Source organism: Tamandua tetradactyla, chromosome 15, assembly GCF_023851605.1.
Source record: "Tamandua tetradactyla isolate mTamTet1 chromosome 15, mTamTet1.pri, whole genome shotgun sequence".
In the NCBI taxonomy this organism is placed as follows: domain Eukaryota; kingdom Metazoa; phylum Chordata; class Mammalia; order Pilosa; family Myrmecophagidae; genus Tamandua; species Tamandua tetradactyla.
The window spans coordinates 47,002,410-47,016,768 of record NC_135341.1 but is presented as its reverse complement, the minus strand read 5'-3'; the positions used below and the strand labels follow the sequence as shown (position 1 = coordinate 47,016,768).

At 42.7% G+C, this 14,359-nt stretch overlaps 1 protein-coding gene across 5 annotated transcripts in view; it reads left to right on the top strand.

The window, feature by feature from the left end:
* Positions 1-14,359, top strand: part of MYRIP (myosin VIIA and Rab interacting protein) — a 343,444-nt gene that overhangs the window by 317,452 nt on the left and 11,633 nt on the right. For 4 of the 5 annotated variants that reach the window (XM_077129737.1, XM_077129738.1, XM_077129740.1 and 1 more), the window contains one exon: positions 11,687-11,881. The exons of the other annotated variant lie outside the window; for it this stretch is intronic. In XM_077129737.1, the coding sequence (XP_076985852.1) occupies positions 11,687-11,881 (195 nt within the window). The remainder of the gene's footprint in view (positions 1-11,686; positions 11,882-14,359) is intronic. 5 annotated transcript variants of the gene reach the window in all.

Genomic DNA, 14,359 nt, shown 5'->3' with positions numbered 1-14,359 from the left:
TTAAAAGTTTTTTTTATTAAATATCACTGATAACTGAGACATTGTGCTTTATTGTCACAAAGGAGTCATAGACGGTGACTATTTACAGTCTCATGAAAGAACCCAGGCTAATAAATGTCTTTGTCCCTAAACAAGAAACTAACTTATCCTCTAATGGCCCCTACCTGTTTAAAAGTCAAGCCACATGGAAACACAATCCCAGTCAGTGGTCAAGGAAACAGATTTATTGACTTGGGTTTCTGAAGTTTAATATGCTTTTGGTTGGTATCATGATGTGAACATAAAAGAGAGTTCGTGTGTGTCTCACCCTCCCAAAACATTCCCATTCACATGAAGATACAATGTGCTTCATCCCAGGTAGCATTTTGTCCCAGAATAGCGTCTTCATCTGTGCCTGGTACTACAGTCAATATAGGGTTAGGTACCAGTGTGTATCTTACAAGCTACACTGATCTTAATAGGTCTTATGCCTCTTTAGAAATTAACCCTTCTTTTCTAACTTTCTGTTTAACTGCTGGCCTAGGAAAAAAGAGAAGCGTTAGCTGTCCAATTAGAGCTCTTATCCACAGTGCTTGAACAGGTGAGGCTTCATTTCACTCATGATGTCAGTGGTATTATTGATTCTCACAAATTGTGTACTGTGTGTGTGTTGTATGAATGTGTATAGGGAAGGACCTACCTGGATGAGGAAACAAGAGTTCCAGGTTATCTTATGGATCACTGGGGCTTCAAACAAACATCTTCCTCTCTAGGCAAAAAATGAACTGAGGGCTGGAGAAAGACCTCTCTGAATCCCAATGCAAAGATTCCCTAAGGCCTCTGTTAAAATGCTGGTGTTACCTGAAAGACCATTATTAAGGAAAGCAGATACTGTCTCAGCCACAGCAGTAGGATGGGACATAGAACAGATATGGTTTAATGAGAGAAAGGCAGAGGAGCTCTGGAAGCTTGTGAGTAGAACAGTATAGAAACTGAGGTACTGGCAGAGCTCTGGCCCCACAGAAGCCCTCAAGAGGGAGCAGATGGGAACAAGGAAAATGACAAGAAAGACGAGGCAAAAAGATACTGTGGCTGAGGCACTGCAGATTAAACAGGATTGAGCCCTTGGAGAATGTTTCTGGATAGACAGAATATAAAAACAAAAGAAGGAAACAAAAGCAGGGAGGGAGAAAGGAACTATATCCCAAAGTCCTAAATAAAGTGTTTGCAACCTGAATTTTGCAATATTAAGAGAATCACATGCCTTAACTAATATGTTTTATTCTGAGAACTCAAAATGATGTTTAATAACACGAAACTCCACTGTTACAATATATCATTTAGTAAGTACTGTTGTTTAAAAGCTCATGATAATCTCAACCAATGCCAAAATGGCCCTTGGAAACATTCCACATATTCCATTTTAAAAAATAGAAAGATAAAGAACTCTCAGTGGACAAGTAAAAAAAAAGATAATTCTATAACACAAAGAATATCCATTCCAGAACATTCATATCACCACAATGAAATCCTGGAACATTTTTTCCCAGATAACTCATTTTGAATATCAAAAATATCATGGAAAAAATGTATCATGGACATCATAATGTTTTACTATTGGTTAAGAATATGTGTGACAAAGAATTATGAAAAGAAAAGCCTTTGTATTATTGAATATTTTGTCATCAAAATAACATGCACATGGAATACTCACATGGAAAAAGAATGTAATGTGACCCCCACCATACAGCATACAAAAAAAAATTGAAAAACAATAAATGCATGGTTTTAAGATTTGTTTTAAGTGAGGCAAGGAGTCCTGGATGGTCGGGACCTCTCCAACCAAGTGTCTTTGGGGCTGAGACTTCAAGGACAAAAAGGGAAATATCGGGCAGAGACCTAAAGGAAGGCCTGTCCAGTGCAAAGGCCCTAAGGTACAAATGACTGACAAGTTCAAGGAAGAGATCAAGAGGCAGGATAGCTGCAGCAATGTGGCCAGTAGAGAGAGAGGCTAGGGGCCAACGCAAGCAGGACCTTGTGAGCCGTGAAGCAAGTTTAGTTTGTGTTTTGGGTGAGATGGGAAAGGTTTAAGCAGAAAAGTAGAAAGGAGGATACGACATATATCATAGATCACTCTGGTTGCTATGGGCTACCTCCTTTCTGAGTGATTTCACTTTTTACTGGGCTTCTGCAGAGTCAAGAACTTGCCCTGAAGGGTACCGACCAGCAGTGGGGAAGTGTTTCCAAGTGATAGCATAAGTTTATTCTGAAGAGCAGCCAGTATGAAAAAGCAAAAAGGATTGGTGACCAGGATCACCTCCTCTGCTAAGAAAGGAACTCCTGCTTCTTCTATACCTGCCAGGGCAGTCTTCAGTCAAAGGTAATCCTCTCAGGCAGGTGGCATGCGCCAAGCAACAGTGGACCCAACTGAGAAGGAGCAAGAAAATGACCTCAGAGAAGTTCATACAGATCATTTGGTTTAATTCTGAAACTTAACTGCAGATGGTAATATTTTAAAATTCCGTTTCTATAATCACCATGTTAAAAAATAATAAAACCTTCTTCCCTAAATGGCCTTGGCCATCAAGACCTAGATGATTTAAGAACCCAACCCTTCCTAGAGGTCAGTTCTCCACTAACTTCTGTAATGTTTGATTGATTCCATTTATTGCATATGCTAATGTATTAAGTTCATGCTCCAATTCCTTTCCACAGGTCTATGCCACCCTCTTTCATTGAACAGAGCATGAGTCTGTCCATGGAGAATGTACTTTGACAGGTTTTAGTGGCGGCACCAGACTGCCTTATGTTTCTTGAGAGCTGAATCATATCTGCATTGGATTTTTCTAGCAGATTTCTGTCAACTATTTAGGAGGACATATGGAGTTTCTTTTCTTACCTTTGAAAAGGAGGAATACATAAAATCAGAGCATTTGGACGAATTTTCTTGCTTGTTCTAGGAGTTTGATGGGAGTATTTTTATGAAGCCAAGACAGTATTTGTAATATGAGGACAGAAAACTAATGAGCAGACTGTGAAGTCTGGATTGCACTGAAAGCAGATAGAATGCATTCTTTTTGACTGATTTTCCTTGGCTGCTCAAGATAGGTAGGCTTTGTAAGTCTCAGACAGGAACTCATCACTCAGTAGTTCTCACAGTTCTGTGATTGTGGCTTGGTCTAGGGTGGGTCAAATCAATGAGCTTTTTCTGGTCAATGTCAGTTGGTGGAGGCTGTGGCATGACATGAAGGTTCCCTGTGCTGGTGGGGGCCAGCAATCTTTGGGATTCCCTGGCTTGTAGCTGCTTCACTCCAATATCCGTCTGTTGTGGCACAGCTTTCTCCTTGTGTGTCTCTGTGTATCTGTCTTTTCTTTCTGTGAGGGTGCCAGCACTGAGGTAGAGCTGACCCTAACCCAGTGTAAGCTCGTCTTAACTAATTACATCTGCAAAGACTCTATTTCCAAATAAGGTCCCAATCTGAGGTTCCAGGTAGACATGGGTTTTGGAGGGACACTGTTCAGCCCAGGACAAAGACAAAAGTCTGTGGGCTCGAATCCCAGCTCTATATCTTTTTCACTGAGCCATGATTTCTTCATCTCTAAAGACCAAATTAAAAGAGCAACCATGTAGAATTGTTAGGTGAAATAATGAGAAGGCTGAACTCATGCCTGGCTCAGGATGAACCCATATTAATTGTAAATTCACCTTCTTCCTTTCTCTTCTCTCCCCCTCCTAAAAGAGTCTCTCAAGAACAACACCGGGCAGGGGGAGAAGGTGACCCATATTTGTGTCATGCAGCTTGAACTGCTGAAAGGCCCTGTTACTCTTCTTGTAGTTCTTCCATGAGAGCCACCCCTTTGTGCAAAAAAGATGGCTTTAGAAAACCCCTAATAAAGTTATCTCTGTTGCTTGGGATGCCCACTGTACCCTATTAGCATCCTAAGGTGCACTCATTTTTCACAGGGCTGAAGGGAGAGCTTCCACCAGTTTCTCATTTTTATTAAGGCCAACTATGAAGACTATTCTTCCTCCAAGTCCCTGCTCAGGAAACTTGGCTTTGAAAGTAATGCATTTAAAATAAAGTTTAATCAAATAACTTGGAGACTGTTCCATTTCAACATTTTGTAATCACTCAGTCTCTTGAATTGTTGGAGAAGAAGCTTTGAAATATTATCTTTTTCCATGTTTCATGGCCCAAATGAACCCTTCTTTCCCTCCTGGTGTTTAAATATCCTTTAATGGTATCAGTAACTTCTGTATCACCCAGCTGGAAAGTACAGCAGCGCCTTGCCTTCTCCCCCTTCTTCTCTCAACAGCCACAGTCTTCCCTCAGTTCTGCTTCCAAAATATTGGACCCGACACCTTTTATCCCCATGGCAGCTGCCCCACCTCAGGCCCTCGTGACCTTTGTTCTGAGCTGCGGTCATGATTTCTTACACGTTCTCTCTGCCTCTAATTTTGCCCAGCCCTAAATCTGTTCCTCCTGGCAGCCAGAATTAGCTTTCTAAAGCACAGTCTTGCTCATGCTGGCCTGTTAAGAGCCTTGGCTTTGAACTCAGGCAGACATGGATGCAAATCCCAGCTCCAGCAGGGCAAATCGTGTCACTTCTCTAAGCCCCATTTCCTCATCTGTAAAGGAGAGTGCTCACAGTACCCACATCATACTGTGGTTATGAGAGTTAAATGAGGCAGTGCAAATAATGTGCATATCCTGGAAGCTGGCATGCAGTAAGTGCTCAGTAAATGACAGCTGTTGATGAGCACAACAAAAACCTGCTGTGGCACCTCATTTGCCTCAGTACAGAACCCAAACTCCTGAGCCTGGCTTTCAGGATGCTGGAAGACCCAGCCCCTCCCTTTTCCCATTTGTCTCCCACTTTGCTCCCTAGCTGTAATGCCACTTACTATACACACTGTGGGGTCCTATCTCCAAAACCGGTCTTCTTACATCCTTCAGCCTGAATTACACTTTCTGCTTCTCTGTTTCTTAACACCTTCTCATACTTCAGGGCTGTCTTAGTTTTCCAGGGCTACTTTGACAAGTAGCACACAATGGGTTGGCTAAGCAAAATGAACTTATAGTCTCATGGTTTTGGAGGGCTAGAAGTCCAGAATCAAGGGTCTCAACAGGCCACACTGTCTCCCGGAGTCTGTAGTGTTTTGGTGGTGGCTTGCCACAATCCTTGGGGTTCCCTGGCTTACACATCTGCCTCCATCACATGGTGATTCCCTTTGGTCTTCTCCTGTAGCATTCTCTGACTGCCTGCATCCATATTTTCTCTAGTAATATGGATTAAAGCCCACTCTGATTCAATTTGGCCTTATCTATACAGGATCTTTAAAAAATCCATTCAGAAATGAGCCCACACCTTGATAATAACATCTTCAGAAATCTTACTGCAAAATGGATTCACATGCAGGCAGATTAAGACTTGAACATGTCTTTGTGGGGTACATGATTCAGTATCTAGCTAAGGCGTACTAACCCCAAGGTCACATACTTATTGGAACCTGGCTGTCCCCTCTACAGGGTAGGGCTCATCTTCTGCTACCTGCTGTTGGCCTTCCTGCCCCTCTCTCCAGGTTGTAGCTCTCTGGAAACAGGAACCTGGCTTACTCATCTCAGTTTCCCCTGCAATGTCCTGGCTTAGAGTAGACATTTGCCAAAGGCTTGAATCAAATTAGTGATGATGAGAATTGGTTGATGATGCTTGAGGGTTTGGTTTGTTCAGTTTCTGAGCTAGGCAATGGATATCTTGGTTTTATTGCATATCAGTATGCAAGGTTGACTCTGCTCCCAACAAAAGGGAAAAGCATGATCCTTTGTCTCTTTTTCCATACTCTTATTAAAACTGGGAAGCAAAGAGTTAGCAGCAAATTAGAACTTTTTTTTGGTAATGCAAAGTAAAAAACATTCTTTAAAACACCAGTAGCTGGGCTGTGCGATGGTGGCTCAGTAGCAGAGTTCTCACCTGCCATGCTGGAGACCCAGGTTTGATTCTGGATTCTTGCCCATGCAAAAAACAATAATACCAAGTAACCTAGGAAACATGTTCGAAGAGCTCTGAACACAATGAGAGGCATCTAATCAACCTGTACGTCACATAGACCCAGGAAATGACCTGCAGGTCAAGAGGGAGGAAGTTTGGGGAGTGACCGACAGCTCTAGACCCAGACAGTCTCATGGGCTCATGAATGGCCCTCCCATAGTGGCCAACTCAGAGCCATCATTGATGTCTGGGGCCATCACAGCCCCGAGAGAACGGAGCACCCCAGGCCAATTGTTGCCCAGATCCATCGCCCTGCCCAGGTGCTTACTGTAAGAGGGGCTACAGATCAGCAAACCCAGGGCTGCCTTATGACTTTCATTACTCAGGCACTTTTGCCATTGTTGGTCCATTCTTCCATAAAGTTAAAAATCATGTTTTATAACTGTGTTGGTATGAAGATGAATATATTAACATTATATATTAAAACATGTGCTTCAACCCAAGTTTGGTTTTATCCCTTTGGCTTTGAAAGGAAACAAAACATTTCCATGGGCCCCTAAATGAATGGTGGGCCCTAGTTACTATGCCTGCTGTGCCTAATGGGCAGGGAAACCCTTTGCCAAGACTCTGCTGAAGTGGCAGCCTCTCACCACTGCCACTCCCTGTTTCACAGATCACCCCTGTGGACCCCAAAACATACTACTTGCTTCATTATTTCACAAAAACCCTAGTGTCATTGCCCCTTCAGCTTCTACTTGTTTGCCATTTTGTTCCTGTTATTGATGTTTGAGCAGTCACAGAGGCTGAACTAGAAAATTCCTTGTCTCCTTCTTTTGCCACAGATACATGTACTTATTACTTAATCTCAAGGCTTCCTTTCACATGTTACATCAAGTCACATAAATGGATATCTGGGGCCCCTGGTACAGCCCCTCTTCATTGTACATAGCCAAAAAGGGCATCTCAGTTTTTGCCCAGTTGAAATGGACAGACACACAAGAATGCCGAAGTGCAAAGGTACAGTTGGGACTGGAATCAGCCATCTTTGATTCCAAAGTCTCTTTCTATTAAACATCTGATGTTTGGAACATGGTCAAGCTAATCACATGTTTGCAAGCTTGAAATATTCTGATAAGGAGCCTTCCCAATGATTCTAACTCAAAATGAGTTGCATTGCTTTGTCTAACACAAAGCCTTGAAATAAATAATGAGGCTGGAAAAATCTCAGGGGAATTTGCAAGGACTGCTGATAAGCAGGTATATCTAATGTTTAGGATGGAAACATTTTCTTCTTTAGAATTCTATAGGCTCAGAATCTCTTCTTCCCTCACAAACACCTTGCTTCCAAATGTTGGGAAACCGGTTAACATGAATGGCAAATGAAATTAAAATTTCTGTTTGTCACAACATATTGTATATGAAGAGAAAATTCAGGGAACAGAATGGAGAACTTGCTAAGACTAAAATTTAAGGGTACTGAGACAAAAAGAGAAGTCTTGCTCCACTCTACAGTCCTGAGAAAGAAAATGAATGATACAGCTGGGATTTAGGACAGGAGTGTTGTGGTTGTTTTCTTTCCTGAGTCCATTGACATGGCCACAGTGGCTGGGCCTCAACCTTAGAACAGTCAGATCTGCATCAGTCCTACTGTTAGTTATGAGTCAAGCAGAAAGTAGGGAGTCTTCTTTAAGACTGATGCATCTTCAGTGTTTCGCTACCTCATTAATGAGAGATTGGTCAAACTCGGCTTTTTGGCTAAAAGCAGTCAGAGCAGGGCTTTTCTGTTTTTCCATAGGATGTGGTTCTGTCATGGATTCTGAACACTGGAATGCTTCCCTTCACATTCTGTACCCTGAGTTGTGGTCTGTTTGCTTCAACCCTGGTGGTCGTGTGGTTGGTATTATGGTTTTGATGTTCTACGTGGAGTTGTGACACAGACTGAACTCTAAAAGTGGACCCTTGGGCTTTGAAAGGTGACTATCGGTCACCAGGAAACTAGATGGGAAAGTATAGGTGCAATGAAATAAACGCCTCCCATTGTAGAGCAACAACTCAAAGTATGTGTTCAACCTGCACATAATATTGACATGTGCTTGGCATTTTTAAAGGAGTCATACGTATATCTGGCACTTAGTAAATTTGTGATTCAATTTGTATTTCTTTGATCACTAGAAGGTTGACTTGTATGTTAGGGCTCAGCAGAGAAACAGAACTGACAGGATATGTAAATATTAAGAGATTCTTGTAGGAATTGCCTCAAGCGACTGTAAAGATTGGCAAGTCCACATCCCATAAGGCAGGTCACAAGTTGGGAATGCCAATGAAAGTTTCCATGATTTCCCCAGGAGAAGTTGGCAGGCTGATATAAAGATAGAAATTCTTTTTCCTAACTGCTGAAGTCATCAGTTCTCCCTTTCAGGCCTTAAACTGATTGGGTGAGACTTTGCTCATTGCTGTAGACAGTGTTTGTTGGTTACAGATGTAATCAGCCATAGATGCAGTCAACTGATAGAATAATTCAGTCCATGATATGCCCTCACAGTATCAATCAGGACAGTGCTTATTTTGACCAAAGAATTGGACACCATAACCTAGCCAAGTTGACACATGAACTTAACCAGCACAACTTGTTGCATGGGTTTACCGACCATTTTCTTTCCATCATCTGTGTCTTTGAAACCAACCTTCTTTTTCTATTTTTGCCTCCTATTCTGTCTGCTGATTTTCTCCACACTTTAACCACTGCCTTCTTTGCTATGATGAAAATGTCACATTTGGTCCATTGTATAATTAACATCAGGAAAAATGTCAGTTATTATAATAGAGCAATCCCTGGGCTCTCAAATCACTTCTGTGCCATTCAGCCCTTCCCTCTGGGGCTGTCAGCAATAAAAGCAGAAAGGATCCTAGAGCTTTTCATTTCTCCTACATGCAGGGCTTCCTGCCAGCCACCCCTGAATCCACACCAGCTTTTAATCTGAACAAAACTCTATCCAGTGCTAAATATAGCTTTGTTTAATGTAGTTGTAGAAGGTGCTGTCTGCTTATAAATCTAGACTGGGCAGGAAACAAGACATTTTACATAACAACTCAATGTTAGCTTAGTAACAAATCATCTACTTTAACTCTTTCTGGGGGCCAGTAAGTAAACTAAGGAACCAGGAGGTTGAGTGCCCTACTTAGTGTCATACATTTAAAAAAATCCCAGTTTATCTTAACTTCCAATGCATGTAGTATCTACTCCCACCCCCACGTCCAAGCAAACAACCACTCATATAATAGACCAGAAACACTTGATTCCCTACAGGTTGCTTGTGAATTCCAGCTTGTGTTTCCCAGTGGTAAGCAAAACTGTGACACCAAACAGAGATTTTGTCCAATTTCATTTAATTTTTCTCTTGGTTGCTTCCCTGAGCTAGAGGCTCGTTCTCTCCTGAATGGGGTTCCAGGTCTTCAGCCAGACCATAGACCTTCCAAGTGAAGCTGTGATGCTACCCACAGACCAGCTTCTGGGACTCCTCACTGGCTTAATGGCAAATGCAAATGCTTTCAGGGGCCAGGAAAGTTTGTCAGCATGTGGCTGGGATGGGGCCAAAGGCAGTCTTTGAGGACAGAAACTTCATCCATCCTGTGCACTGCTTTGTCCCACCAATCCCAGCCTGGAACACCATATGGCCTCAATTAAATATGTTGAATAGATGATAGGGTCTGGGAAGTGCATATTTCACAGAAGGCGCTCTTATCCAAAAGACATGCCTTCAGGCATTATTTAGCTTCTAACTTGCAATTCCTGTAATTGAATAAATACTAGCAGTTTGGGGATGGAATGGAACAGTGACTTCCAAGCAATAGTGATGTTCAATTTATTCTATTATTAAAATATGTTCAGTTGGCGTCAGGATGAGCTATCTCTTTGTGTTTTAGCACCTCTTAAGTCCTTCTCATTAATGACCTTGGCTCATTAATGACCTTGGACTGATAGGAGATTTGTGTAATGTTTCACACTTTTTCTTCCACCATGCTCTGGTCTAACTTTTTTTTTCCCTGAAATGCTTAGTGACGTGCATTTCTTTCCATAAGACATATAAAGGCACCTCTGACCAAATAAGGGCCAAACATATGCTTTGTTTACTAATAGCATGGTGATAAATATGCTTGCTTATGTACAAAATTGCCTTTTCTAAAATGGACTTTAGCAAACAGTGGCAGCTAGTTCATGCCAAAGTAACTTTGAGCCCAATTTGTGTCCCAAATCTGCCACACCAAGTTACAAAGTCCTGGATAACAAAGGAATGGCCTCCTCACTCTGGAGGATCTGTGCCACCTTCCCTCTTCCCAAGTCTCCTGACACTTCAGACAGAAGTTTTTTGGAATGTAGCCAAGTTCCTTGAAGAATAAAGGAGCATGAATGTTTTTCAATTATTCTGCTGTTATAGAACAGACAGGCAGGGAGGGCCCCTGTGAGCACATGTGTCCCAACCCTAGGATGGGTTGACACTCCACATGTGCCTTAGCATGGGAACCTGCAGCCAGCATCTAGACTGTGAACTCAGCCCCTAAGTAGTCCCATAGTCCCCTTTTCCCTTCCAATTCTCAAGAAGAATGCTGTCGATAAACCTCCTCTAGTAAGACAAGCCTGCAGTAGAAACTACTTGGAGGAATACATTTTGCAAAGTCAAGCCATAGCCATCATTAATATTAGGTCACAAGTAACAGAAAATCTGGGCCAACAGTAGCTTCAGTAAATAGGGATTTATTTTTCCCATGTAACACGTTGCTCAGAGGCAGATAGTGGTTCTGCTGATCCAGTGGTGTTGGGACTCAGGCTCTTTCAATCTTTCTGTTCCACCTTACTCCATGTCTTGGCATTCATCCTCATACTTGATGGTTCACAGTTGCACATCTGTATTTAAGGCAGAAGGAAGGAATGGCATCAGCTGCACCAGTTCCCCTGATTAGGAAAACAAATGCTTTCCTAGAAACCCCCACAGTTGGTTTCCTCTTGGGTCTCACTGGGCAAAACTATGTCACATAACTACCCCTTGCTTCAAGGGAGGCTAAGAAATAGAGTATTTATCTCTTTAGCCCCAAAGGTAAAGGAAAGCAAGGGAGAAGGACTCGAGAATGGGTCCTGTGAACTAACACACAGTGTCTGCCAAAAGACTACAGAGAATGCTATTTATACAGAGAAAGTATTTACAAATACTTTCATTGTACAAGTGACAAACCTCAGTTCCAGAAATGGGAAGTGACTTGACCAAAATCCCATGACTAGATAAAATTAGAACCAGATCTAGAGTCCAGATCTCCTAACTCCTAGTCGAAAAGCTATCTACTGCATCACAACATGGATGTAATTTGACATATTCTTTGAAGATATGTTGGGAAAATAGAGTATCATCTGGTAAATAAGGTGGTAGGTAGGTATGAACCGATCAGTGGTGGGCAGAATATGTAAGTGCTTCCACTTGGGTTCCCCCCTCACCCCCAAAAGAATGTGAAATTATTCACTGTGAGTCACTGAATATAGGCCTCATCCAAATTTCCTCCCCCAGAGGAGAGTTTTTATCTTCTCATTACTTCAGCCCGTTGGCCCGCGTGTGTGCAGTGATGGATCCCGGCTCATGATGACGAACGCATGATAATGGGCAATTTCCAGGTCATCGTTAATGTGCTGTTCTTGTCTTTTGTCCCCTTCTGTCGTTGGACCAAACAGAAGTATTCTGCTGTTTCTCTCTGCAACATCTCCACAGAAGTCCTGAAAGTCATCAATGCCACCGAGGAGTTGATAGCAGAGTCTACAGGGCCCTTGGAATTCCCACCAGTCCCTCCTGACAGAGAGAAGGGGACATTTCCTCTTGGAACAGACCAAGTGAGACTGGATGAGCAGCTGACTTCCCTGGAAGAAAATGTAAGAGGGTGTGGACATGTCCTGTCCAGGACAAACATGTGGAAGAAGCTGATGGCATTGTTTCTTATCACACAGGGCAAGAGACACACACACCACCACCACCATCAGAAATATATTCTCATGAAACGTCTCAGGCTGTGTTCCCCAGAAGCACACCCTGAGAGGAGGATTTGCATACAAGTGAGTTTTTAGGGCAGTGCTTCAGGGAAGACTGGCAATAGAGTGGAAATAAGGAAAAAGGAAGAAGCCAAGCAAGGGTGTCCCCTCAGGCAGAAGGCCACTTTAGCCTAATTCCTCAAGGAGTTCTGGAGTAGAAGTTACATCTCAGGGGGAGTTGTCCTAACCTAAGGCAAAGGAACTGGCTCTTCCTTCAGCCAGTAGGCACTTCTGTCTCTCTGCTTGCAGGGAGAGTGTCTCCAGTAGCCCAGAGGCAGTCCTCTGTATAGATTTCAGCTGTTGAGACTAAAACGCACTGGAACTCAGGGGAAGGGAGACAGGGGAAGGAGTTTCAGGGTATTGTAGAAATGGTAAAAAGGCACATTGCCAGTGCCATTGCAGGGAATGACAGTGGTTGTGAAAATAATTCAGGTTATTATAACTGGTCTGCTTCACTAATTTAAGATACCAGTACAATCTCGTTCATGTTTCCAATGAATCCCCCAGACCTCCATGTGCCTTTCGTAATGGGAAGCCCATTGTCTCTCCCTGTACCCGGTTTCCAGTGTCCAAGACACTGAGTAAGACCCCTCTTTGTTACTTCGTGGCCACTCTTAGACCCCAGACTCTTCCAACACATCCCCTCCCCACTCTGTTTCCCTACAAGGCTGCTACCTAGCCATTGCTAGTGGATATGGCTGATCAAGAGGGAAATGCCTAACATCAAGTGTACTTAGAATTATATTTCTTCTTTGCAAGTAAAATATTTAGTACAATAGCTGGCACAAAATAAGTAACCCAACAAATGTTAGATATTCTTATCTGTATTTGACAGACTTCTCCTCTCCCATCTCCTCAAATGGTTCCATTAACATATACTAAAGAATGAGTTGTCAAAAATCTTTCCAATCTTAGTAAGCAATACTCTTAGCTCCTTTTCTTATCCTCTGACAAGAATGTATTTACTGCTTTCAAGAAAAAGACACTTGAGAAAGAAAGGAAATAAAATAAGCCCCATTGATGGTTTATGCATTGCCCAAAAGTCATGTTTTCACCAAGGTGTGGACAGAGTATCCCAGAGGTCTCATTTGCCTCATTCATTCCCATTTTCACTTCTTGTTCCTTCTGAGTCCCCTCACCCTGATGCTGGGCCTTGCCTAGTGCCTGGTTCTTTCCTGCTTTAGGGAAGCCTTATCCAAGAATCGAGGCCACAGAGAAAGGAGGTAGGAGCCACGAGGTTTCTGGAACAGAGGAAAGGGATGCAGGCAAAGGCACTTAAGCCCTGATGTGACATATCAGGAAGTTTAAAGGCCATCAGCCAAGCCTGCTCATTCCCTTTGGACACTTGCCCATCTCTGAAATTAACTAGAAGAAAAAACAAGACAGTGCTTACATTATTCTTAAAATTCAGTTCCTCAGAGTTTAAACTTCTAAAAGGCGTGTGCAAACAGTTATGTCAAGGAACTCTGTAATTTCTCCTTCCACTCAAAGAAGAAAAAAACATTTCGGCTCCCAAGTGAGATGAGGGTGTGTGGGTGTGAGTGTGAGGATGGGGGTGTCCTGACTGATAACCTCAGAGTTCAGTGAACACTCTCATTTCCCACTGGGTAGTTGTCATGAGCGTGTTTGATTTGGCTTAACCATGTCTGCTGGTGATGGAGTTTTCTGTCCTTCTGATCTGTGAGAAAAGAAAGTAATAGATTCTTACATGCATATATCCACAACCACTCTTGAGTAGTTCAATCAATTTCTGTTGTGAATTTTCCAACACTGCAGGCCAGCAGTGACACGGAGATTTGGACATTTGCTGCTCAGACCAGAGTCACCATGGCTGATTGGCACGGTTTGCCCATGAGGCTGATATCAAATAGGGACCAGTGATTCCATCTTCCCAGACCCAGAAGAGTCAGTCCTGATATGGGGGTGATCTGATCAATGCTATTCCCAGAAATCAGTAACTATTATTAAAGGTACTTTTTTGCTAAAAGTTGAAACAACAATAAAAGCAAAAAGACTCAATATTTGTTTACTTTAGAAGTTCAAGATCCTCTACCTTTGGGATCCCATAAAACCTAAGCATGTCTCCACCTAACCACATACCTCCCTTTGCTTTCCTTTCTGTTCACTCATCTGTCTCCCACCAGTTCAGGGCACTCCTGACATTTTAATTGGGATGATTCCCTGTTGTGGGCTGCCCCATGCATTGTAGGATTCTTAGCAGCATAAGGGCCTGTACCCACCAGATGCCTGTAGCAGTAACCCCCTCGTTGTGACAACCAAAAATGTCTCCAGACATTGCCACAGGTTCCCAGGATGGGGGGC